Here is a 27732-nt window from a genome sequence, read left to right on the forward strand (position 1 = left end):
TTTTATACATGATAAGCATAGGAGGGAAACCAGCATGAATACAGAACATGAAAAGTGAATATATGGAGGCATTCTTATCAAAATCTTGAAGCTGTTTTATTAAAGGGATATTTCAGTATTTTTTTCAGCTGGGCCATGTGCGGTACCTAGCAGTAGAAGTTGCATTCGCCTCTAGTGATTTCAGTAAGCATTGCTCCCCTTCAGAAGGACTCACTGGTTGTATCGGCCAAAAATTATTTTGAAGCGTTTTAATTTTTACCCAGAAAGTCTTTATGTTTTTGTCACTGTTTTTCAATGCAGGAGCACGCAACTGTCAACCAAAGCCTGTTTTACAAAATAGTGACAAAACCACAGAGGCTTTCTTGGTATAAAAAAACACTTCAGAAATTTTCAGTAGTGCGTACATTTCAGCCAACATTGTTTTGTTGCCCATTTTTACCAAAAACGAAATTCCAATGAAACTGTACCCATATATGACAATGTATAGCCTAGCACCCTGGCCGATACAAGCAGCGAGTCCTTCTTAAAGGAGCAATGCTCAAAAATCACTGGAAGCTAATGCCACCTCTACTGCTACATACCTCATATCACCCAATTTCAAAAATACTGGGTGCGCCGGTAGTCAAGTGGTTAAGGCGTGCGCCATGTATGCACCAGGCGACCCTGGTTCGAATCCAGCCCATGGCACTATTTCCTGCATGTCTCTTCCCTGTTTCCGACTCTATCCACTGTCCTATCTAATAAAGGCAAAAAGGCCAAAAATAAATCTTAAAAAAAAAATACTGAAATATCATTTTAAATAGTAAAGGATTCACAACAGAAAAAAAGCCCCTGCATTTTTCCATATAATGATGTGACAAACATTGTGAAATCAAAGTCCATATTTAGGCAGAGGAGCTTATTGAAATTTGCATTAAGTTGTAATATGGCCTTGGGTGAAAGAAGGTGCAATATTTATTTAAACTCAAATGTGTGTCAAAATACCAGTCTAATTCCTTTGCATCAGAGACGTTATCAAGCAAACATTCATTCATTCATGCATTCAATTTGACATAAAAATGATCATTCACTTCCTTTGTCCTTGTCAGTATGCACAACTTAATGAGATGTGGCACAAAATATGTGTCAAAACTCTGAACTTTCTTATTCATTGTTCCATGTTTGTGTTGAAATAATACACTGCCTGGCCAAAAAAGTCGCCACCATAAAAAGGTCACACACTCTAATATTTTGTTGGACCACCTTTAGCTTTGATTACAGCACGCATTCGCTGTGGCATTGTTTCGATAAGCTTCTGCAGTGTCACAAGATTTATTTCCATCCAGTGTTGCATTAATTTTTCACCAAGATCTTGTATTGATGATGTCTGACCACTGCGCAAAGCCTTCTCCAGCACATCCCAAAGATTCTCAATGGGGTTAAGGTCTGGACTCTGTGGTGGCCAATCCATGTGTGAAAATGATGTCTCATGCTCCCTGAACCACTCTTTCACAATTTGAGCCCGATGAATCCTGGTGTTGTCATCTTGGAATATGCCCGTGCCATTAGGGAAGAAAAAATCCATTGATGGAATAACCTGGTCATTCAGTATATTCAGGTAGTCAGCTGACCTCATTCTTTGGGCACATAATGTTGCTGAACCTAGAGCTGAGCAACTGCAGCAACCCCAGATCATAGCTCTGCCCCCACAGGCTTTTACAGTAGGCACTAGGCATGATGGGTGCATCACTTCACCTGCCTCTCTTCTTACCCTGATGCGCCCATCACTCTGGAACAGGGTAAATCTAGACTCATCAGACCACATGACCTTCTTCCATTCCTCCAGAGTCCAATCTTTATGCTCCCTAGCAAACTGAAGCCTTTTTTGCATGCCAATGATTTGACCCTTCTTAAACAGACTAACATCTTTTCCACAACCACAGGATGTGTCTTTCGACATGGTTATTTAAGAAATAAGAAGTTACTCATTGCATCAGCTGGGGTTAAATAACTTGTTGTCAGCTGAAAGCTAATCGCCCATGCAGTAATTATCCAATAGGAGGCTCGTACCTATTTGCTTAGTTCAATCCAGATGGCGACTTTTTTTTTTGGCCAGGCAGTGTACTTCAAGTGAAATGCAAGTTTTGAGTGCAATTCTCCCGTTTTTTATTACTGACCCATGGCTGTTGTTGCTGCATATTAACTATGCTGCAATGGTGCCATTGTCAGCTGCCAGAGCAGTCTCCTAACCCTCCCACTCCTCCACCATGTTACTGTCCTGAAACAGTGTGTGTGATGTACCAAAACTTTGAATGAAAAATATATAAGTCCAAAGTGAAAAAACGTAAACATTGTCAGCGCATTATAAATTTTTCTACAGTGTGCTGGATTTTGCCTGCAGTTTTTCATCTATTTGTCTCCTTCGCACCTTTCTTATGAAACAGATATTTTTCTCTTTTCTCTTTAAGTTACAGTTTTTTTCAGAACCACGAATTCCTTCAGTAATGGAGGTTGTATCCTTTTAAATCACAGGCTGTCAGAGTATTTAAAATGTACAACCTTAGATCATAGTCCTCTTGTTTACCTGTATGTTGCATGTCATTGTTTCACAACCATTAATAACCAGTATTTCCAGTAGTTTAAAACATGTCTGACAGAGAGTACCTCCTCCTTTGTTACATGAGTCAGAGGGAAATGTTTGCTAGGACATTCTCAGGAGTTCATATGTGAAAACTGCTTTATAGAGAGGAGTGAAAAGATCTTTAAATTCTATATATACTGTTCATTAGTGTAGAGGTTGGGTGTTTTTTTGCTGTAGCTGTAGACTGGCCTGATGTGACTGAGGGCTTGAAGCTGGGTTTGGTTCACACCCCTACATTCAGACCCAGCCTGGGCCAGGTTTAGAAGACATCCTGTCAAACATGGCAGCAGAACTGTATTTTACCCTGTATTTTTGAGTTTCATCTATTTGTAATAAGTTCAGAACAACCTCCTTCAGTGTAGACAAATATGACCAGAGACGTACTGCAGAGCCCTGATCGCATTTCTTGAATTAACAAATCTTATCAATAAAAACTACACTCTAGGCGCTGGTTTAGCTCAGTGGGTAGAGCAGGCACCCATATACAGAGGGCGACCAGCTGGTCATGGGATTGAATCCCGGTCTTTTTGATGCAGGTCTTTCACCCCGCTCTCCTTCCCTATGTTTAAAAAACCCTACTCTCTGAGCAGTTTACTCAAACAATATTTCACTCTTTTCCTAAGATTTTTTTTGACATAATGAGGATAAAAGTTGTTAAATGGCCCTGCTTACTCTCCCCTGTGCAAACACACGCTGAAATTGTGCTGTCGGGAACAAGTGAGAAAGAGAGAAAACCTTGTGTGTTTATACACAATTGGAGAAAAAAGAGCAAATACTTACATTGATTTATTTTCTAGTGTAACTCAGTTTATTGATGAAGTGAGTGAAGAGCAGTGCAGACTGTAGGTTTAACTGTTTATCAATGAAAAAGACTTGTATACCAGTTTTCATTTTCATTTTCATGTTTATATCAGTCTGTCACACTTCCTGTAAAATGATGATGCAGGTTGCTGCTCTTGCACGTACATAGTTGTTTTTAGGGAGTTACATTTTCAAAATCAAGTATTCCAATATAAATATGCAGAGTTAGTATACAGCTTATATTAAATGTACTACCAAAGCCTGCGCTCTATGTGACAAATATTAGATATGCAATCATTCTGTGTTGCAACAATGATGTCAGCGATGAAGTCCAATAAATGCACAAATACTAAAGAGTCAATATGAGCTGAAGCTTACAGTTTCCAATGTTTCTTACACATGTATCCTTGTATAATCCATGCACAAGAGAGATGTCTACTTATACATAAATGCACCATTTGAATTTCATGTTAACCTCTGCTTATTTTTTAAACATTTTTCTGCTGCTATCATCCTGTACTTCTGCACTCTATGATGATGGTTGCAACACACTACCTCATCAACAATAAGCATTTATAAAAGCAGCTCACAGGCTATGATTATAGAATATCAAATCAAACAATTCAGATGGAAAGTAATGATATTTGAGTTCCTTTATACAACATACTGCTGATGAATACTGTCAAAAAAGCAGAAAAAAACACAAAAATACCTACAAAATTAGGCAGGATGGGATGACCCTTTCTGCTACCCCTCTGCCTAAGTGTAGTATCATTCTGGGAGACACTGTTTTCTGTCTCTCTGCCGTTCTTCGGTTTTACGAAATACTTGTATGAGCAGCTATCCCCTTCTCAGTCCAAAATAAATATTTACCTTTTTAATACCACCAGTACTTCTACAGGCACTGAGTGGTTAGCTTGAGTTTTATGCAACTGCATCAGTTAGGCTGGAGCATCAATATCATACCCCTCCCTCTGTCATATATTAGTTTTTTGTCAGTGTCTTGATAGATCATATATCTTCCAGGGTTGCCATGATCAGTTCATTAATATGTGCTTTAACCCAGTCATTCTTAGTGAGATCATGTGAAAAAATTTGTTGATAGAGTTTGATGATATGCTTAATACCCCTCCAGTGTATGCTGTCTGTACTGCATAGTGATATTGTTCTGTTTGATCCACTCCAGCGTCGTGTTGCTCTCTGATGAGCCCTTTGTTTGGCATCACAGAGGCGGCTGTTCAGCGTAACTCTGGATTCCAGGCATGCTGGGACAGGATGGCCCGCTCAGTGTTCTGCCTTTCTCCTGTTTCCTGTCACTCTCTCTCTCAGCTGAGCGAGGTGTTGACGTACACCTTTGTGACCTTTTCTACTTAACCCTTGTCCTGTTTGTCAGGCTGAGCAGAGCCATTGCATAAGTCGGTTATGGGTTTGAAGTATGGTATTAAAGGTCATGGCACAGGTGTTCTATTTTTAAGATTGAAAAAGTAATTCTAACACACTGAGGAAGTATATTTGGTATTATTTGTGAAAAGGAATTGTTTCAAATCTAGCACAGTTTTACACAACCAATGAAAAATAGATTCCACAGGTGTGTGGTCACCTGCCGAAATACTTCAATCACTACAGCCGTTATCACATCAGTTTTTATTGTAGGGATGCACTATAAAATGGCTTTGTAGCTAGTATCACATCTTTAAAGATTTAAATTGAATTTCAAATTGCCCATAGTAAACACTTTTTTATGACAGCCTTGACTCTTCCACTTCAAACTTGCTGGAATTTTCAGGGTGAGCCGCATGTTTTTGAGCTCAAACTGCCAACATTTTCCCTGAAAGCCTTTTTGTAAACTTTCTGAGTGAAGGCGAGGTGGGCTAATGTGAGATTGCAGGAGGAAATATTCAGGAAAATTCAATGCAAGCGAATGGGAGGGGGTGATGATGTTGATATCCTGTGACCTGCACATGACAATAGATGCACGCCACCGATGTGGGCTCTATGCACGCAATTAAACTGCTGCATTATGGTTTCTGCTTCCCAAAATGTTCTCCTGCTATTTTGTTGATATTTTGATTGTGTTGAATGACAGGTAGCATTCTTTTAAAGGCAATGTTCTCTGAATATTGTCTGACAGTGAACTCCTTTACCTCCTCTTTATCATGGCGAGCCTCCTGAGATAAGGAGGTAGTTATTATAACATTCACTTATTACACAGCGCTGTCTTCATGACTGTAATCAAAGCAATAGAGTGGCTGTTTTAAACCAGGATATGGTAATACCATATTACTACTAGGGCTGGGTATGGTTAAAAAATTGAATCTTTGATTTTTTTTCCACCACAAACACAATTTACAATTTTAAGCCATTTTTTCTTTTTCAAATAAAAGAGAAACTTCTCAAACAGGTTTCTATAATTTTTATAACAACATGTAAAAAATATTGAACAGAGTTTTCCTTTACAGGTTAAAGTGTGAGCTGCAAACCTGTCTTTATAGGGGGCGTATTATGCAAAAATCCCTTTTTCAGGCTTTTCTTACAAAAATATATGATCCTGGTCTGTCCACAATCCCCTCAAATACCAGAAAAATCCATTCCCTCTCCCCCTCTCTTTCTCCACATTTCAGAAAATGTGTCTTAAAACAAGCTGTTCGCTGATTTTACCCTCATGATGTCACATGAGGAGTAACCCGCCCCCAGGTTTTGTCTGGGAGATTGATGGTTCAAATCCCAGTCGCCCGTAACATTGTAACATCAGGAGTGCCACATCCATTCCCTGAGAGGGATGTGGTCAGGGGCGGAGTCAGACAGTTCATTAACATTTAAAGCCACAGACACAAAAACAGTTTGTTCTGAGCAGGGTTGAAACAGAGGTGTTTTTAGACATGCAAAAATCTAATACTAGAGTGTTTTTTCAGCAACAAACTTCACAGGCATGTTTTCGGGACTGCTGAGAACAATATAAACTTGTCTTGAAAGGGTAAAATATATCCCCTTTAAAATTGCACTATAGGACTAAATTGACTGCAGGACTATAGCCTCTCTGGCTCCCATGAACCTTTTTGATAAGGGAGTCTTTTCCAAGGGGGAGGCAGTGACAACATTTTCCTGACCCTTTTATGACTATGTGTCACAAGAATTATTCCCATCCCGTGTTGTGTTTTAATTTGCTCATATTGTCCTTTTAAAATGACGATATGAGCACTGGAATGACTGGAAGCTGCCTTTCTGTTGTTGTATCTCATTCATGTTTTCTGCTGCTTACTTCTGATAAACCACATTAATTCTCTGCCATCTGTTACCAGTTCAGTCACCCAAGCTCACCCCTGTAGCACTATATTTTTGCTCTCTAGTTTGCTTGCTTGCTTTTGGAAAAAAATATTGGTAAACTCAGAGCTCCTCAGTGGACTTGTTTTGCTTGAGAACACCACATGCCCACTCTGCATCAGTGGGCCATCAACTATCTTTCCTTTAAACTGGATTTTCATTTAGATTTTTCAGATAGCTGCAACTGTGTCCTTTGTGTAATGACTTTCTCCTCTCTGTGCTCCTCAGCTTGATGTGCAGATGCAAGACACTGAAGATGAGGTGAAGGTGAGGTGGGGAGTGTCACACCTGGAGACAGGAGAGCTGCAAGTCATGCCAAGTTTCACACAGGTAAATTTGAAACCTCAGTTAATCATTATTGAAACAGTCAGAAAAATAAGGATATCTGAATTTATGGAGAAGAACCAACCTTTCCTTCAGTGTTAAACTTCAATGTTTCATGTAAACCACAAACTAACTAATCCTTGGTGTGTCACCCAGGTATATTTTCTGGCCCATTTTAGCAGTTTGCCATATTCTCTCCCTTTAACTCCATCCCCCTCGTGAAGCTTTCATAAGCAGGGTATCTGGAAAGATAGAGATGCGGGGAGTGAGCAGCGATGGAGAATGATGTAGAATCAAATAAGTTGAATACAGTATATCCAGACAAAACACTGTATTGTTTTCTTGTTTTGTCAATGATGTATGTTATTTTGTATGCAGAGCTATACCCTGTCACTAAAAGGTAGCTGTTAGATAACAAATACTCTGACATAGTCATGCTTCAAATTTCTACAAATGTGGTTTAAATTGTTCTTTTTTTTACATAATTTTGATAAAATTTTCTCTCTCCGTCAGGAAAACGGAAACACTGTCAGTGTTGCAGCCATAAGGGATCAGTTGAAGCAGCTGTTATGTGCGACGCGTCCCTCTGTGCTGCTGAGCTGCAGGCCTGCTCAGCCCTCAGACGTCCAGGTGAGTGGAGGACTCATTTCTCATGCACAAAATCTTTACAAATGTTGCACAAGAACGCCACACAGACAAGTGCATGCACGCCTGTCATACTGGGTCACTCTCTAGTGTAATGGAATGACAGACTGACCATGAAGTATTCATTGTGTCATTGCTTATTGACTTATTGGGTTTTAAAAAATGAATTTGGTATTTTCAAGACTCTGATGAGGCTTGATAGGCATTAAAATGAACACATGTCTGAATTTGTAATTCAAAGGCTACATCCCCCATAAAATCAGTGGTATCAAATGACAGCATGAATGAATGTGAATGTAGATGGTGCTTTCAAAGTGAGTGAATCTCTGGAGAGTAGTGACCCTGTAGAGTTATAGAAGAGGGGAAAAAACATGCACTGCAAGTTCCTTTTTTTTATTTTCTTACATATGATATTAGTTAGTATGGTTGTTTAAAGGCATTTTCTTTAATCATTAATGTTTTATATTAGCATTATTAATCACCACAAGCATATTAAAAAATATGGCACGTGTTGGCTTTAGTCCACCCATGGGAAGAATTGATATATACCAGTTGGTCCATTTTTGATTCAAAAGACTGTCACCTTTCCTTATAGCAAAACACAGCATCTCTACTCTTCCCTAACTCACTTTCTCCACTGTGTTTCTGAGATTTCCCAGACTTCTATGTGTGTTTCTGCAGCTGTAAGCTGCTCGCACACCTGGCATCTTCACTCAGTCCTCGTCTGAGTGAAGCTTCTGATAGGCTGAGTAGTCTGATGTGTCGCTATTGTTTACATGAGAGAAGCTGTGCAGGTTAAAATAGATCACCTTGCGCAGGTAGGAGTGCTTGCCAGAATGATTTAACAGGTATGCATGGGTCCACATAGAATAGCACCTGTGTCCAGATCCAGACCGCAGTCCACTGATAAGTGACCTTAGTTCTTGGTTTCATAACATAACTGCTTTGAAACAATCAGAAAATAGCAGAATCCATATCGCTGCTTTGGACATCACCCATTTACTCCTCAACTATCAGACCGATCCTTTAGATGGTTTTTGATGGTTTCTTAACTGATTATTACAGCAGCTTCAATAGTTAACAATATATCCATGCAGAATTCCAAACTATTTTTTCCCACTGCCCCTAGTGGCCAGTAAATCAGTTATTGCAGGCTTAATTTCTTCCTTCACATCTTATTCTTAGAAGGACTTTTATGGGTAATTTCTTCTTTCTTCTTACATTTGATTTTCTAGTCCAGTGTGTTGGTGTGATAATGTGACAGATCGATAACTGGAGCGTGTAATCCTGCTCACCGCATGGCCAATTAAAATCTAACTGATGTATAAAGGGGTTTATTATGCTGATTTGCTTCCACAGAAATGTTTAAACTGGTGTGCCCTTTGCTCAGACGTCATGTCATGTCATGTGATGTTTATGTGATCATGTGCTTATGTTTTAGTGAAGTGTTGTTTGAATCCTTGGAGTCAACTCTGCTGAGAAAACATCAGAGTTATTAGTTTAAAAACAATCACTCTTGTAATGTTTACCAGACATCTGGGCACCACCTGTCCTCTTTCTGAGATACAACCAGGTCTCATGTTACCACTAATTATTTTCTGTTGTAAATTATTGATTGTTTCCTGAGTTGTCAGCCCTTTTGTCTGATAAATATTCTCGATATTGAAAAATGTTTATTTCCAGGTCTCAGAGTGTTCTCTTAAATGTCCTACTTCCTAAATGAGTTGTGTTTACTCTCATCAGAAAATGTTTGATTTAATAGTTTTACTTATCAGCTAAATGTTACATCACAAGGTCAGGTTACCCCACTGACACCTGAATCCCTGTAATTAAACGGTTTAAAATAATCAGCCGAGCAGTCTTAAGGTTTACTACCAGTGAAGTCAGAATCTGTGAGCCTGTCAGGACTATTAATATCAGTAAGCCTTCAGCTTAAACCAGGCTTCTTATTACCAGCGAGTAAATCAGTGCATCATATTTGCTCTCTCTAACACAAGCACAGCAACTCTGATGCAAATTCACCACAGTGATAATGGAAATCATGTGCAAATCATGGGTGGGGTTGACCTTCGACCAGCAGGATGGCTTTCCATATAAATCTCTTTCATGTGCTGACTATTCTTAAAATGTCTGGACACAAAGAATATCATAGATGCACACTGTTATCCTCTGTAATGTTTAAAATTCCTCTTTTTAAAGTTTTTGTTCTGCACTAGCAGAATTCCTGTTTGTATAATGCAAATCCAGAGTTTACTTTTCATTTTATGTGTTGTACAACAGTGGAGATATACCAGAAAGAGAGCTCAACATATCAAGGCTTTCTTTGCTGTTAATATTGCAACAAGCAGATCCGTTTTATTAATTTATTTTCCATCTGCGGTGTATTTCTTTATCTCTAATAGGCAGTGCGCAATAACATGGTTTCGCCCCCCAAGCCCCCCCGCGCCCACGACTGGAAGCTGCTTGTGAAGAACATCAGAGTGACACTGAATCAAGAGGACGATGCTGCAGGTTTGAAACTTTAAAAAGTAGAGTCATTTCAGTTTAAAAGAAACCACTATCATGCATTTGCATTTAAGCCAACATCAGTCATGAGTTGCCAGCTCTCATCGACATCGCAGACATTCCTTTGACTTTTTTTGATAAGCTATAAGAAATGTAAACACTTAACAGCCGTGCAAAAGATGCCATTAGACGTGCTCTTTTTTTAAATACTTCTTTTACCAGCAGCTCATCTTGCACAGACATCAATCTGCAACTTTTAATTTGAAAGATAAGGCCTCGGTTCTGTTATTGAAGCAAAGCCAGATCAAACTGGAAGAGGCTGTCCACAAAATAACAATCCAACTTTTTAAATTACATTTATCATCCAACTTCAACAAATCAAATCTCCTGAGCTAGAGATGCACTGATAGTGATCATTAGGGCTTATCCTGATACCAGGATATCAGGATTTTTTTTCACCACTTTCTACACAATTAAAAAATTGTTGGTGCATCCCTAACCTGGGGTCCTGCATTATCTTCTGAGATGATTCTAAGTAAAGGTTCTTTGCAGTCACCTGATTCTGATGGCACACAAACATCCATTTGGGTTCAGAAAGTGGGGGTCAGCCATCAGGAATACATAAGAACAGAGGAAAATTAGTACTATAGAGCTCTAAATGGACCTCTACGCTGTTATTATCATAAAAAAAGTTGTACATATATTGAGTACGATCCCTACACTTTACAAAAAAGTGATTTTTACCATTGACTGATTTACCTGGTGTGGAGGCGCTCAATATGACAATTTACTCAGTCCTGCAAACCTTCCAGTGTCTAATGTCGTCTGGCCAGATAAAGGGAGACAAGAGTCTGGAGTATTCTAGTGCTGAGCTACTATGCTATCTCAGCACCTTTAACATATAAAAAAATACAAATTTTGTCACAAACGTACGTACTTCTAACTGAAACTTTGATGAACTATAAGCTGAACAAACCTTGTGGAGCAATTGACAGAGGAATGATGAGCTGTTATGAACAAGCCTGTTCTATGACACGGCTCTTTAATGTGAGCCACAGTTGCAAGCTCCTGTTTGAGTGCCAGTTTCCTTTCCCCCATTGTCGTCATTTAATCCACATTTTAAAAGCCAGACTGTTACACAATTAAGAGTGGTTTGGGATCAAAATAACCAGCTCTACTGAGCTGAGCCAAATGATCTGGATTTCTAAAAAGAAACTGATTTCCCATCATAACTAGAGAGGCTGAGGAAATGCGGGTAAGATCACAGTTTAAAGTGCTAAGCCCTGGCAAACAGACCACTTTGTGGAAAAGGACATTAGATGAGTGTTGTGTGACACTGCTTGTCCAGTCTTTAGACAGAGGCTTCTTATAGTCCTGCCTGTTGCCATTCTTTTGTTTTACATTTTTTCTTATTTTTGCCTGAATATTTCACCACTTTGAGGACACAAAGGTAGCTTAAGAACTAAGAATGTTTTTATTTTTCCACTTTGAAAGCTTGGCATAGTCATAAACAGCTCACAACACAGCCTATTTGGTAGCATTTATCTATGCGGAAATCACTTCTTGCCCCCCAAGGGAAGTTCTCTGCTGCAGTGTGATGTCATTGCCAATTAACCTATGCCAATATGCTCCCAACTAGAGTGCTTCATACTGCCACTTTTATTTCGTTTGATGCAAACCAAAACAGCAAGTTTTTTTATTTTTACAGTAAAAGTCTGTATGACATTCCCTATCAGCAGGCAGAGAAGTGAGTACTGTGCATGCAAAGTCAGTGTGTCTCCTGTATGTAAACACATACCGGCTACAGGCGACACTGCTGCCGTCACAGATATACCGGCATAATGCTAGAAGCAGAGGGGTCATAGGAGAGTGCCTTGCTGCTGTCAGCTGTACCTTGTCCTGGTGCATGTTAATACATTATATGTTTTGTATACAGTTCATTAAAGGCACAGGCTTACCACTGATGTTTACATTACAGCTGTAGGTGTGCACTGTAAGTAATAGCACAACCAACATGGTGAGCTTTTAGCTGATTAGAAATGGCACTCGTGGGGCTCCTCATGTTGACTACATGTAACTTTGAGCATTGTTGATGACGATTAAGTAACACAGTAACATGCAGTAAGTTTATTTGCAAAGTTTATGAAAACACTGGCTGCTCTGTTTGTTCTATCTCCACCTCTTACTACTAGACCCAAACCAAAAAAATATTTGACTTACTGAAAATGTCATTAACGTACATAATAAGACACTGCATTTATCTGTTTTAGTTTCATTTTTTAATTCAAAAAATTGCCGCAGTTGTTTTGAAAGAAAACCCCAATGTAAGTTTTATCTTTACTGGTCAGCACTCCTCCCTATTTATAAATGGTAAGAGTTTTTATCAGTGGATTAATATAACCATGCACATTTCCTTATGCATATGAAAAGATAATGTGTGGGAAATGTTTTATCTATTAAGCCTTTTCTCTGAGCTAATCAAAGAACCCATTATTGATTTATCAGTTGGACTACGTGAAAAATATAACATATTTGTATCAAAACCTTTAAAACACATGTTTATACAGTTTAATGATCAATTCAGGAAGTTAAAAGGGGGTTTTACAGAAGTAAACAAAACCTGCTGCTTGGCTAAATCAGCGAAATTGTGTGCTGGTTCTGTTTTTAATCATAGACAAGTGTCCACTAGTGTGTATTCCCCAGCTTAGTTTGTTCTCATTTCCCTCTCTCGGTGTATTTTTACTGTTTTAGAGACTGCCTCTGCCTTGTCTTTGTTTACTCTGTCCAGAGACTCTGCCGATACTTGGCTGTTAAAGGTGGTAATCTGTTGGTCAGAGCTGAACAATGCTGGCAGTACATTTATACAACACCCACAGGAGTCTCACTTCAGCCTGGGTGGTGGCAAACAATGAGAGTCCCTTATGCTCAGAGTGAAAACAAATCACCAGGACAGTGTTAGACGTGGAAAAGAAGACTATATGTTTTTACATCTGTGAGGCCGTCCAGCGATGAAGTCTACGACCTTTCAAAACTTCTTTGTTTTGATAATGAGAGTGTTGAGTCATTCTCTAATTGTGACTCAGCTGTTCCAGACATCCTTGTTAGTATTCTGCAGAAGACTCCATAATCTCCTGCAGAGACATGACACAGCATTTAGCACTGTAATATCTGTTTTCCTCCCTTATAGTGGACAGCAGTTGTACTTGGCAGAGATGGAGAGATGCTTGCTGTGTGAACTACACATGGGTGAAAAACTCCATTAGAAGAGGCTGACAAACACCTGTTCCCGTCAAAAGAGCTTTTAATGAACCATCTTATGTGCCACATTGATTTTAGTTCATGTGTGGAAATCTAATATTGACAACCTCAGAAATCTTTGATTGTTAACCCAGAGAAGCCCCAGACCCCGGGTTGGGAACCAGTGATCTAGAGGTGTCCTCCACATAGGTTGCACACAGGCAAGTATATTTACAAAAGCTGGGCACATACAGGAATGCAAGCTGAAACAGAAAGTATATCTCTGGCCAGACACTTCCTGTGAGGGTTTAAAGACAGATCCAGAGCTGCTGCAGGGGGTTTCATCATCCCTCCTGCTTGCTTGTGGTGAAGTTTCCTGTATATTTTATTCACACATCAGCTCACCTTCAGTTCCTGCAAAAATTTTACAAGGGGGTTGGCAGGCAACATTACAGATACAGCCAGGGTTTAAAAAAAAGTGTCCAATCCATATGTATTTACATATTTATTCAGCTTCAGCTTACACTGACATTTTTGAAAAATTTCTAGTGTTTGAACAGCAAACTGCAATTTTTATGACGACCCATGTGTGCTTTGTTGTCATACTCTGCTACATGTGCTATAGACAGTACTACGAGTTCTATTTTAACCTCCTAAGACCATGCATGTACATATGAGGACATTACATTTTGGCTTTTCTACAACATACTGCTAATTTTTGCTTTAAGAGTTTTTGAGAGAAGTGTCCAGAATGTCCATTGAAGTTGAAGTAATTTGCTTGAAATGGTCAGAGAACTTGCTATGAAATTTTGACAAATTTTTATTTGAAATTTGATTGAATATATTTGGATATTATGAGGAATTTGCTAGGAAATTTTCAAGCATTTTAATGGAAATTTGGGGGATTTATTTATTCTGGGGGGTATCATTGGAGGGGGAAATTGTCTTGATTTTTTTTTTTTTTTTCATGGGAATTTGGGAAATTTATTTGAATGTTAAGGAGGATTTATTTGGAAATTTTCAGGCAAGTAGAGTTAGGAAATGTATTGAATTTTGGGAAATATTTAAAAAAAAATTTGGGGGGGGTGAAATTTTTAGGCATTGACATGGTCATTTGTGAAGTTTATTTGAAATTTTTGGGACTTTGGAGATCTTTTGAGAATTTTCATGGAAATTTCAGGAAATTTGCTCTAATGTGTAGGGGAAATTTGCATGAAATTTGAGGGAATTTATTTTCAATTTTGGGTAAAATAAGAAATTTTAGGGGGGAATTGCTTGGAAATTTCATGAATTTACATGTAACTTTTGGGGGAAATTTTTGTAGGAATGTTCAGGGTTTATTAAAGAAATGGGTGCTTTTTATTATATACTTTTAAAAATGCGTTCAGGATTTTTCACAGAAAGTTTAGGGAATTTGTTAAGATACTTTCCAAGATATCCTAAACTTTAAGTAGAAAATCTGGACATTCTTGAGCTCAACAAATCCTTGTGGTCCCTCTGTGGACATTTGTGGACATAATTTTTCCTGAAATCTGAGTCCTGTTCAAAGAAAAGACTGGGCTTTAAACCCATCAGCTCCTTCTGATGTAATGTAACAATGATGTTAATGTCCATTAAATCTGTTAATTCTGCTCGTAAGTCACATAAATCAACATTAACCTCCTTAGATCCTGTTGAGAATATAAGGACCCTAAATTTAGGCTTTCCTACAGCATAGTAATAGTGTCTGCTGTAAGGATTGTTTAGATAATTGTTGAGAATGCCAGTTCAACTCTTAGTAATTTGGTTGAAATAAGAATTAACTATGCATTTTTCAGGAATTTTCATGGACCTTTCAGGGAATTTTTTTTGACAATTCAAGCATTTTAATGAATATTTGGGGATATATATTTGTATATTTTGGAAAGTTTTGTTAGAGGTTTTGGGTTCAGACTTTCTTGGCATTTTCATGAGAATTTGTTTTGATGTTTGGAGAAATTTGTTCTGAAATTTTCTGGTATTTTCATGGAAATATATGGAATGTGTTTTTAATATTTGGAAAATTTCTTTGTTTTTTGGGAGGGAGTTTTTTGTGTTTTCATGGGAAGTTGCAAATTTATCTGTAATTTTTGGGGGGTTGTGTCCTTTGAAATATTCAGGAGTTTAATGAAAATTGAATTGGTTTGGATGTGTTAGGCAATTTTTCATCATTTTTATTCAATTTGGGGAAATCCATTTGTTCATTTTGGGACTTAAGGTAAGAAATTTTAGGGGGAATTTGCTTAGAAATTTAAGTTTAAACAGATCCTTAAAAACCAAAAGAAAAAAAAACACAAAACCAAACCAGTGCTGTAGTTTCTGTAGAAACCCAAATAAGTAGGAAAACTAAAAATGCATGCCAAACAAAAGCTCCGGTCTCAGGTTAATGAAACGGCTTTAATATGATATAACATAATTTCTGAATAAACATTGTTTTCTGCATTGTTTTTTCTTCAAAAGGGAGCATCGTATTGATGCACGTAACATAATTTAGTATCCAATACCATTCAACCGTTCAATCTGCGGTAGGACTGCATAAATGAACTTATCCGCTGAATGATGTATGGCTCTGTCTTTAGTCTTTACTTTTCCTGCTGATGTAGTAATCATTTAAACGAGGTGCTGTTACAGCATTGGAGTCTGGCTCGTGGCTCCATGAAACAGGATTTATCTCTATTGCTGAGGAAGAGCTCTCAGCCGTAACTTTAAGAGTGTCCTCTAACCTCTGCATAATTTATCATTTCTACAACGTAAGCTGACCTTCTCTTTGCCCACTAAAGTGAAGCAGTTGAAGTGACTAAGCCTAATTTAGCCTTACAGCAGCACATTAAGATTTTGTTTGAATTTGAGTCGGATGTTTGTATCTCTGACAGTTTTTCCTGCTGTGTCTGCAGGCAGCACGAATCCTCTGTGTGTGCTGAAGTTAGATGATCCTCCACAGAAGTTTAACACCTCTGTACTAAAGAACACAACCAATCCTGCCTGGGACCAGCCCTTTATCTTGTAAGTTTGACCACAGAACAAAGCAACAATATTTGTTTCTGTTTATTATTTTCTTGAATATTCCTTTATTTTTCTGTCTCACCAGTGAATTAAATGGACATTCAAAGGAGCTCAATATTCAGCTGATGAATGACGGACAACCTCCAGAGAGTAAGGAGACGCCCGGCAGCCATGATGGCTAATTACTTTGGTCATGAGCTGTGACATTCACATGATACCATTTGACTTAATCATGTGTGCTTTCATGGGTTTTCTCCTTTTCAGATTCCTTACTGGGTCAGGTGTCAGTGCCTTTTGATCTCGTAAAGAAGCAGCCCAAAGGACAGCAAACATTTGCACTCATGACCAAAGACACAGCGACCGGATCACTAACTACTGACGTAAGGATGTGATACACATAGCTTTAAAAACAGATACAGTCTTATTCCTGTCACGTAATAATTTATGGAAAATGCAGTTATTACTATTACAAACAAAATACTGTGGAAAAGTTAAGATTTTTCAATAATTTATCTCAAGAAGTGAGACTTTTATATTGATCTTGATGATTAACACTTAACAATAGCAAACCAAGGACCCTCATACTGACTGAACAGTAGCTCCTTATAACACGATTCCTGTAACCTGGCACGCCAGGTTAGCGGCTACATCACGCTTCAATAGGAAACATTTGAGAAAAGGCAGAGGCTTTGAAAAAAACTTGGAGTGTGATTGGATGAACGTTCTGTCTGTCACATCTCTACGGGCCAATCAGGGCAACAAAACACATGACGTAGCCGCCATCGAGCTGCGCGTGAGCAGCTACCGAGGAATAACGCAAAACATGGCGACTACAGACATGTAAGTACTCGACTTTTGTTGTTTTTGAAAAGAAAACAACTCACTGCTGTTCATTGTTCTTCTTTTAACAAAGAAATGTCATCAAATTCTGATAAAAATGGCGCTTTAGCAGCATCCACGCTAAGCTCTTTAGCCAATCGCACCGACCTCTTGCTGCTGCCTGTTTACGTCACGACTCTGCCTCGCTTGAAAGTACTGCCCCTCGTCACTGATTGGTCCAGTCACTTTCTAACTGGGCCCAAAGGGTTCAGATGGGAGCTTTGCAAGATAGATTTGCCAGTGAGAAACAAGGAAACGGGCGTATCCGTCTGTTTTGCAAGGTTACAGTTCCTGTGGATCCTTAAAAAATCTTGAATTGGACATTTGAAATTTTGGCTTTAAAAAGTCTTAAAATGTGTGATTTTTACCTTTGAAATATCTTAAATTTTAGAAGACACATTGATTAGGAGGTGTCTTTATCAGTCAGATATATTAAAATACGATATTAAATCTTAAAATGATTAAAGCAGTGTTTCTCAAGTGGTTGGTTGGGACCCAAAAGTGGGTAGTAAAGCTGTGTACAGTGGGTGGCGACTGTGGGACAGGAAAAAAAAATGTGTCAGAAAGTCAATAATGTGCAAAAGCCCTAATTGGACAAACAATATATACATTTTTTTAGGTTTTCCAGTAATGACAAGTAATTTTTTATCTTTTCCCTCAAGATTTTAACTGATTTTCCTGGACAATAACACTGGTTCTACCTCAATAATTAGAAAATCCCTTGAGAAATTGCCTAATTTTCCAAGCTGTCTTGGGAAAATGTCATAAAATAAAATGTATGGTTGCATGTCCTTCTGTAATCATTTGCTTTTAAACATCAGTCAACATTCAGTCAAGTTTGTTCATTTCTGGGTCCCAACTGTAACATTTTTCATGTAACATTTTTCAAATTTGAGTTGTTAATCATTTTTGAAATATTTGGGTCATGATTTCTCTTGAGGAAATGGTGGTGAGTCCTGATGCCAGACCAGTTGAGAACCACTGAATTAAAGGAAAGAGGAATAAATGAATTCAGCCACAAAGAGAGGACTCCTTGTTAAAGGCTGACCAAGAAAACAGCAGAAAACTGTGGCAGTAACGTGATGGCACAGTGAGCATTAATAAAATTCCCGGTCCATGTGTTTGTAGTCGCTCACTCATATCCCCTCCCCTCTCTGTAGGTGAGGCGAGATATTTGTTTGAAGCTGGTATTTAGACCATGACTCGTTACGTGTTAGAAAAAGCAGCGATCCTTTTATTTGTATTATTGTTTATCATTTTTATTATTGTTTAAAAATTCCAACATATCCCTTGACGCATCATCCCACGCGTTTTTAATTGATTAATGAACACAGTATATGGATAATTGAATGGCAAAAAGAAGACCAGTCAGCTGAAAATCTGTAGAGCTAGTCACTGATGCAGAAAGAGAGAGTGAGACAGGAAGAGTAAGCATGCAACAGTCAGAGTAACAAAGTTTAGATAGTGTTTGTTTTTTAGGCTTGAAAGTGGTATTGTGTGATTTGGATACTCACTTTTAAAACCACCATGTTAAAAATAATGAATTCAAGCTAACTTCAGCATAAGCTCTATAGAAGAAATGATTTTCTTTTTTGATTGACTATAAATAATTTTGTTTTTCTAACTGGATTTCCACCACAAATTGTTGCATTTATATTCTAAAGAAATCAGGGAATTCAGTCTTAGATGCTCGGATTTTCCCCTCCAGACCCCCTTCTTATTTTATAATACTTGTTATGATTAAATAACCCCTGTACTGTTGTAAAACACTCGTCCAGTTCTCTAACCTCTGGGTTATCGAGTTGCCCACTTAAAATTCATGCAGCCCATCCTTATTTTAACAGGTCTTCCCTGACAAAAAAGTTATTCTGCTTTTTAATAATTTAACTGTTTTGAATCAGCTCAGCACACCTGATAAAAAAATTTAATGATAAATATTACCAAATGGGATATTGCTAGAATAGAGGCATTAAATAGAAAGGTTAAATTTGGGTATTTGTGGCCCAAAAAATTATTTGCTTTAAACTATTTGACATTTCATAAACAGTAGATTAAATTAGAAAATTCAGCCCTAGTAAATCTCACATTCCCTTAATTTTTGATGGTTTGCTATGCAAAAAGTCGTATTAATTTCTCTCAGTCCAGGTCTTCAAAATGTCTTAAAAATTCTTAAAAGTGTGTATGAATCCTGCTGATAATGACTTTTCTTCCAAATAAAATTCTATAGATAGATTAGAAATCTCAGTTTTTCTGCAGTTGTTGGGCATTGTAAACATGCTTTTTAAAAAGGTGGAGAATAAAATTCCTGGGGCCCCCGCACTGTAGCTGACATCGTGCTCAGTTTTTTTTGTCCTTCAGGCCTCTGCACTGGTCATGTGTTTGACAGCTATAATCTTGACATTACTGCACAGATTTTCAGTGGATTTGGGTCATGTCAGGTTTCTGGTCCATCAGAATCAGAATCATTTTATTGTCATTGTAGAACATACAGCGAAATTGTTTGCAGTTTCATTCAGTGCTTGAGCAGTTTTTCATTTAATACTGAAACTGCTCTGGGATATGTGCTGTTTTTCAGTCTGTTATTTTTGGTTCATATTGTCCTGAACCGTCTTCCTGAGGGTAGCAGTTGGAACGGGTGATGTGCTGGGTGGGATGAGTCCTTCAGGATGTCCAGGGCCTTCCTGTGGCAGCTCCTCTAAGAAGAGCACATCACACATAGTAATACTATGAACCAGTAACTAGTAATCTAGACTTCACTGTGAGCAGGTGAGAAGTTCTGGTGGAAAAGGAAATCGCTATATCCTTAAAGCTCTTCAATAGGCAGGAGCATGAAGTGCTCTGAAAATTGCTGCATTAAACTTTATAAAACACAGTAGACCAACACCTGAGAAGTACCCCAGGCTGATTGCTGCACTGATGCAGTGATTTATGCAAGGAGCCCCAACCAAGTACTAAGAGAATAAATGAACATACTTTTCTAAGGGTAGACATGGCTATATTGTAAATAATTTCTTTTCAGTCTTATGTAAAATCCTGATATTTTGATGTGCCGGAGTTTGAAATATTAGAATCTTAAGTATATGAAAGTCTCCTTTTTGGGCAGAATTATGTTTAAAAAAAAGGTCTTTTTCATGATTTTCTTATTATTAAGATGCACCTGTAATTGTAATATTACCTGAATTTTGTCCTTCAGTTTACCTACCTGGAGCCCAGTGAGGTGAGGTCCTGGCATCCCCCCACCCCTGCCTCCAATAAAAGGGTGGAGATGGACCGTACAGTCATGCCTTGTGGCACCGTGGTCACCACCATCACTGCTGTGAAGAGCAAGCCTGGTCGACCACTTCCTCCTGGATTAACCATAGGTACAACAACTCAGAATGTTAATGCTCAGCACTGACAAGGATGGCAGAGTATTGTTAATAATAACTTTATTTATATAGCGCTTTTTAAAAACAAAATTATTATTTTTTAATTATTAAAGAAGAAACACATCTTTTAATAGATCTACCAACCACATGAGAGCATAGTTAACCAAAAATTTAACAAAGATCTTAATTTCCACAACACATCATCTGTTAATTATGCGCTAAATTAACAGAAGTTGATATTAATATTTAAACCTAATGAAAGTCAGACAGTCAGCCCTTTAGCTGTCGGAGTGGTTTCTCCTCATTATCATGATTATTTGCAAAACTGCTGTGTTTAAGTATAACTCGTACCATACATTGCTAAAAAGTTATGACTGTTGTGATTCATCTTAACACTGAAAGATCCAACCAAGCCACAATCCACACATCCTTCAGACCACAGTGAACAAAATAATCTTATCATTTTAGGTTTTGAACTTCCTTTTTCTCCAAAAATCAGTTGTCTATGTTGATTTTGTGCTCTCCAGATCCTGCCATTAAACCGGTGTCCAGCAAGCCAAAGCTGTCTGGGCGTCGTGTGTCGGAGCAGCCGTCTATGTTGGGTCCCACAGTCAGTAAAGCTCTGTCCTCCTCTGACACCGAGCTGCTCATGCTCAACGGCACAGACCCCGTGGCCGAGGCCGCCATCAGACAGCTGCACCAGTCTGCCAAACAGAAGCTCAAATCACCAGTGAAGAAGAGCACCATCATCATCTCTGGCATCGCAAAAGTAAGGAAATTACACTAGAGGGATCTGACCAAGTTATTTTAATGGATTTTCTTCTTTAACAAGGAAAGACAAGTTTTAAGTGTGAAATGCAGTGAAGCAGAGGATTGTCAGAAACTCTTTGTTTTTATATATTCCACTAATATTTTGTAATAATTATGTTTTAATATTACATTATGTATAATTATTATATTAATATTTTTATTGCCATGAGGGAAATGAGCAAGAATGTGGATAAAACAGACAAAAATCAAGAGCCAACAAAATTAAATTGACAGATCCCACAGCTGTAAAAGTACCACATAAATGAACACATTTTCCAACCTTTACTTCCACTTCCTTTTGAAGTTAGTTTATTGGTTGTAAAAGGTTAAGGTGTTGTTTAGTATAATAAGCAATGCTTTGCCCATCTGCTCAAATAAAGAGTGCAGAAACACATGCTGTAAAATCATACCAAGTACAGTATTTTTATCAGTGTATCCTTACAATAGGGCTATTTTCCTGATGCCATACTTTCCGTAGCCTGAAGAGTCTGCCTCTTTTTGTTCACTTTGATTTTATGTAATAATCATCACAATGCCTGTACAAATCTTATCACATTAACAGGGATTTTTTATCCAATTTGGGCATTCAGTTACCAAGTGGTAACCTTAGCTCTTTGGGTGGACACACCTCAGTGCATACTGAAAGTAGTTTGATATCTAATACCTCAGACTGCACACAGAGGTTGTCTTATGAAGACTTTATCTTTATTAGATTGGCTGTGTAAACCAGTGGTTTCCAAATGATGATCTACTGCACAGCTGTGTGCCTTCAGAAAGTTCTAGGTGGACCACTGGAATTTGTACAACAATACATTGTTACTTCACAACAACTAAAGTTACCTTAATACATGTCAATGAGACTGTATTGCATTGATATGGATATGGTGTGCTTTGAGATTTTTGGCTTTATCCTTAATGTACTCTGTCTCTCACTGGTGTGAAGAAGAGTACAGACAGGTGTTAAAGGCCACCCTGTCAACAGACGTGATAAGCTATTGAACAAAAACCAAGGCTTTGTTTATGTCCATCCATCCTTGCCTCAGAGTGATGGGCATTGCAGCTCCTATTAAGTCCACATCATTTGACTCAGCTCAGTAATAAGAGATGGTCTTAGACTCTTCTGGCTCCCAAACAGCTCTTCATTTGCTACTATTTTGCCTTTTCTATGTCTTTGAAAGACACTCAGTTTAGTAACCACGGATTTTATACCATCATTTTAAATATGACTGTGTTAAAGTGCATGTGTGGATAATCTACAGCTTTGCAGCTTTGAGCTGCTGTTTCATGTTTCATAAATTTCTCTGTGATGTTTTATAACTGATGTTTTAATTGTGAGTTGCAAAGGGATCGCAGATGTAAATTTCCTTTAAGCTAACTCTGGTACAAGGCATCAAATGGCAACATTCACATTTATTGTTGTACATGGTCCCTTTACAAATAAACAAATAGATAAATAAATAAAAGAAAAATGTAAATAAACAGGAAATGCCCCCATCTAGGGATTTTTCCAATCCAATAAGATAACAAGTACAAATATGAAAACTTAATTATACCATGAGATTATTTTGTTTTGTTTTCATTGGATGGTACTTATCCTTCCTCACGACAAATTATTAGAACATAGTTGTTCTCCTTTACTTTTTTTCATCCTCATTTATGTTTAAGTATCAACAAGCTGGAGACATGGCTCCAACTTTGACAACATGCTAACATGAGAGCAGTGATAATTTTGACAGCTATCTTTAATTTCAGTCTCTGTCTTAGTCTTTAAATTAAATGTCTTTTCGTTTTAGTCAGATTTTAGTAATTTCTACCCTTTATAGTTGTAGTTGACAAAAATCCAAAACATTGTCTTGAAGTTTTAGTCCATAAAAAGTCCTTAAATTTTAGTCTTTATTTTTAGTCCCAGCATTTTTTCTCTTGTCTGAATCTGACACCAAATCATGGTAGTGTGTTCTCCACACCCTGCCAAACCTGGGGTCCCTGCTTTCTACAGCTAAGAGGCAGAAGAGCCACAGATGCATTGTTTTTTGACAGATTTATCTACAGCGGTGAAATGTCAGGGATTTTTGAATGTCCAGTGAAAACTGAATTACATTTTACATTTTCCTTACTTTAAGTCCGTTTTAATCATCATAGATCTAGTTTTTTTTTTTTCTCATGGAAAAGAGGCTGAGGGACATTTTTAGTTATAATTTTAGTTAACAAAATTACCACTACAGGAGAGACTAACATCATGCTTTAGAATGATACCCAGCAAAGTGTCTTCAGTGTTTTATAAGTACAAATACTTAGTCTTGGTAACTCTGCATCCCTGCTTCAATCAATCAAAAAAGGAGTCAGCTCTTTGAACCAACTTGTCCGCAAACACCACCTCACTACTCCTTCATAACTTGTTGTCTTCCACTGAGTTCTCGTCTCAGTCCAACCAGTACCCATTGCTTTTTAACTGCTCAGTAGACTTTATATCGCCTTGTCTTTGAGGCATGTTTATGAAAACATAAAGGAGAAAAGCTGTTAAAGAGTTACTGCTAGTTGCTTAGCTGGTGCCCCCATTCATTTGCCCCCTTTCATACTAGCAGCTTCACTGCACACAGCATGCAGAGCTTCAAATCCATGGTTGGGGAGGCAACAAAAATGATGTATGGGCTTTTGTTTGCATTACAGGCAGGCAAGTGAATTTTGATATCTGGTTGTCACTGAAGACATATTGGTTAATGTGTGCAGTCAGTTGGTAAGCTTCTGCCTGAAATGATTCACTGATAGAAGATGTAAAAGGGTCAGAGATTCAGAGAGATTTATGATACAGTCAGAGTATGTTTGCTTTTACAAATGCAAGTTCTGTATCAGAAACCATCCTATACAAGGATGCTTAACACAGTAATTTCTTCATTTCCCAGACGCCGTTGTCTCAGGATGATGAGCTGGCTCTGATGGCGGGTTACGCTGCAGCGATGGATGCCTCAATGTCAGAGGGCAGCTCTACTCAGGATGTGACCACGGCCATCGCTACAGGGACCAGCAGCCCTCCTGAAGAGTCAGAGCCCCAGGAGGGCCCCAGTGGAATCGGCCGGCCTCCAGACGACTGGGAGAGCCAGACGGGAGAGGAACTCGACCACACCTCGCTGTCTATGTGTGTGTCTGAGGCCAACTGTAAGAAGAGCAGAGGTGAGACAACACAGAGTACAGTCACTGGCTACCTGGAGCCACAAGTAACTGTGTATAACAACATCTTATTCCTTAAAAGTTTACTTTAAGTCCTACTAAATCATACTGCCTTTGGCTGTTTTGATGGAAACCTGTTGCTCCTCTGTGATGTGGTCTCTTTTCTTTTCTCTCTTATAACTTTTTCTTTTTGAACTGTTGTCACTGCCGTCTTAGAGGAAAGCAGTGACAAGCTCTCATTATGTCCAGAAGAGTAAGTTATTCATGAGTTACTTGTAGTAGCCCTGTTCTGTTCTGTACTGTATGTGTAGTTTCTGCTAGTTATGAGTAGAGTAGATGATAACCATGTCAAATCATTTAGATCTAGCAGATCGTAATGGCGATATATTAGAGCACATTTACATATCTTTTGGGGCTTTATAACGCACACTGTACTGGGATTATTTTGATTTCACCACTTGAAATATTATGCACTGCATGAAAGGACCTTTCTTTGCTTTCTGTCAGCAAGGAACCCCATTGATCTACTGCTGTAGGCAAAGGTCATTCTCGCTTCTAAAAGGTTGTGTTTACATTATTAATCAATTTTGTTAGGATTATTTCTTGAATTTGCCTAATTGACAGGACAGCTTAAGGCTAATTTATGCTCTACGCACATATGAAAATAGATCCATGCATTTTAAAGGTCACATATTATGCAAAATACACTTTTTTATGCTTTTCTATCAAAATTTGTGTCCCTGGCCTGTCCAAGTCCCCTCAAGGATTAGAAAAATCCATACCCTCTACCCCTCTCCTTCTCCACCTTTCAGAAAATGTGTGCTGAAACAAGCCGTTCTTAGATTTTCCCCTCATGATGTCATGTGGGGAGTTAGCACCACCCCCAGGTTCAGTTGGCCCTCCCTGCTTGGACAAAAGTTCCGCCCTCCTCTCATGACCCTTATCTCAGCTGCCAGTTGAGAGAAAGATGGGGAGAGCCACATCCATTTCCTGAGAGGGGCGGAGTCGGACAGCTCATCAACATTTAAAACTAAAGACAGAAACAGCTCGTTCTGAGCAGGGCTGAAACAGAGTTTTTAGACATGCAAACATCCAATACTGGAGTATTTTTTCTGCAACAAACTTCACAGGCATGTTTTGGGGACATCTCAGACCAATATAAACTGGTCTTAAAGGGGTCAAACATGTGACCTTTAAACTTTGCAAACATCATTGCATTTATACTGATGTGCATCTGCTATGTTAAAGTGGAAATTGAATAACTAATCTACCAGGGGCCACTGCAGCGTTTGATCTGTATCTGCAAGCTTCAAGAGAACAAACAAAAAACACAGAACACAGGGTACGAACGGAAAGGTCAATCTGTATGCAGTTCAAACGTAGATCATAAATGAGCCTTAAGAAGAGAGCTAGGGGGGCGCAGGTGGCCGAGTGGTTTAGGCACGCGCCCCATGTACGCGGACGGCCCGGGCTCGAATCTGGCCCTTTACTGCACATCTCTCCCCCGCTCTCATCCCTGTTTCCGACTCTATCCACCATCCTTCTCTATCAAATAAAGGCACAAAAATGCCCAAAATAAACCTCAAAAAAAAAAAAAAAAAAAAAAAAAGAAAAGAAGAGAGATAGGAATCTCTGGGGAGAGAAAACAAGGGAAAACATGCGCCAAACAGCACCAGAAATTGGATTTAAGACTTTGACCAGTGTATCAAAGACTGTAGCCTTTTTGTATGTTGGCGCCTGCTCTATTAAGGCCTTACACACACTTAAGATATTAAAAAAAGGTTTTAAGTGGCTTTAATTAAATTTTAAGTGAAACTTAACAGATGTCAGATAATAACAAGATCAGTTGTTTTGTTCTGACCGACATATCACACCACGCTCTAACACATTAAATTAACAACTACCAGAGTCTTCACTCTCACAACTTCAAATCTCCTGTGGTCAACTTTAAATAAGATAAATGTGGTGAGTTGTTGGCTACCTGTTACATCCTTTGCAGTAACAGTTTTGGCCCAACTTCTCTCCATGTCGGTTTGATGGTATGACTTTTTACTGGATACATTGTATAAATACTGGTGTTGTTGCCACAAATTAGCAAGTTGCTCCTCTACTTCTGTCGTCCATCTAACTTTATACTTCATGTTAATCTATTCCATGGCTGTGTTTGTCGTGCTTCCTCCGTCGGAAGGAAGACTTGGTGAGAGACTTGGTGTTTTATTACAATAAATAAAAAGGTTTGTATTTATTTGTACTGGCTAAAAATGAGTTTGGAAATACTGGCATATTGGATATCAGCAAAATTCCAATATCATGCGTCCCTTCTCTCTGCATTTCATCGTGGGCAGAGCCTTGCAGGATTAACAGTGTTTCCGGCTGTAAGTTTTAGAAGCTTGCTCTTTGAAATGACACTTAACATATAATTTAAGTTTTAACAGGAGCCAGATTGTCCTGATAAGTCTGTTCCTAATAAAAATCTGACAAAATAAGTTTTACCAGTGTGAAAAAATATGCAAAAGGAAATTTTAAACAAAAAATGCTACTTTTTATCTTTGATTGTTTTTTAAGCACTTAGAGAGAACCTCTGACACAAGGGAAGATCAAGCAAACGCTGCAGAAAGGTCCTGTCCAATTGGGATTCAAACTCAGACCGTTCTTACTGTGAGGCAGCAGTGCTAACAACATCAGTTCCCTGATGACAAAGAAAATAATTAACTTAAAATATTTATGATTAAAAGCATTGCCTGGAAGATTTATTGTTCATCTAATTTCCTTAGAAATCAATAATGATTTAGAAGTTTCTAGTGTTGTTGTTCTTTTGAATACCATTAGTTTTAAAATGTTTACTCCAGTTTTACCTCATCCAGAGTTATAAGAAAATACCCCAAACTCCTAATGTGCTTGAATGGAACAATGATACTAAAAGTGAGGGCTGATCTCTATGGATAAAGTTTTGTTTGTATTGGTTGGTGATTAAACATTATGATTCTCTGAGTTAATACACCTGTTGCAAAGGAAAAACAAACGGTCTAATGTTGG

The 27732-nt window shown here is 38.3% G+C and overlaps 1 protein-coding gene across 1 annotated transcript in view; it reads left to right on the forward strand.

Moving 5' to 3' along the window:
• LOC121519060 (C2 domain-containing protein 2) overlaps window positions 1–27732 on the forward strand; it is a 44949-nt gene that overhangs the window by 14632 nt on the left and 2585 nt on the right. Inside the window, exons 4-12 of the mRNA XM_041801838.1 lie at window positions 6971–7072; window positions 7580–7696; window positions 10114–10222; window positions 16366–16474; window positions 16560–16624; window positions 16739–16854; window positions 20547–20715; window positions 21249–21490; window positions 24432–24699. Coding sequence (XP_041657772.1) covers window positions 6971–7072; window positions 7580–7696; window positions 10114–10222; window positions 16366–16474; window positions 16560–16624; window positions 16739–16854; window positions 20547–20715; window positions 21249–21490; window positions 24432–24699 — 1297 coding nt within the window. The remainder of the gene's footprint in view (window positions 1–6970; window positions 7073–7579; window positions 7697–10113; window positions 10223–16365; window positions 16475–16559; window positions 16625–16738; window positions 16855–20546; window positions 20716–21248; window positions 21491–24431; window positions 24700–27732) is intronic.

The sequence above is a fragment of the Cheilinus undulatus genome, linkage group 12 (assembly GCF_018320785.1).
Source record: "Cheilinus undulatus linkage group 12, ASM1832078v1, whole genome shotgun sequence".
Classification (NCBI taxonomy): Eukaryota; Metazoa; Chordata; class Actinopteri; order Labriformes; family Labridae; genus Cheilinus; species Cheilinus undulatus.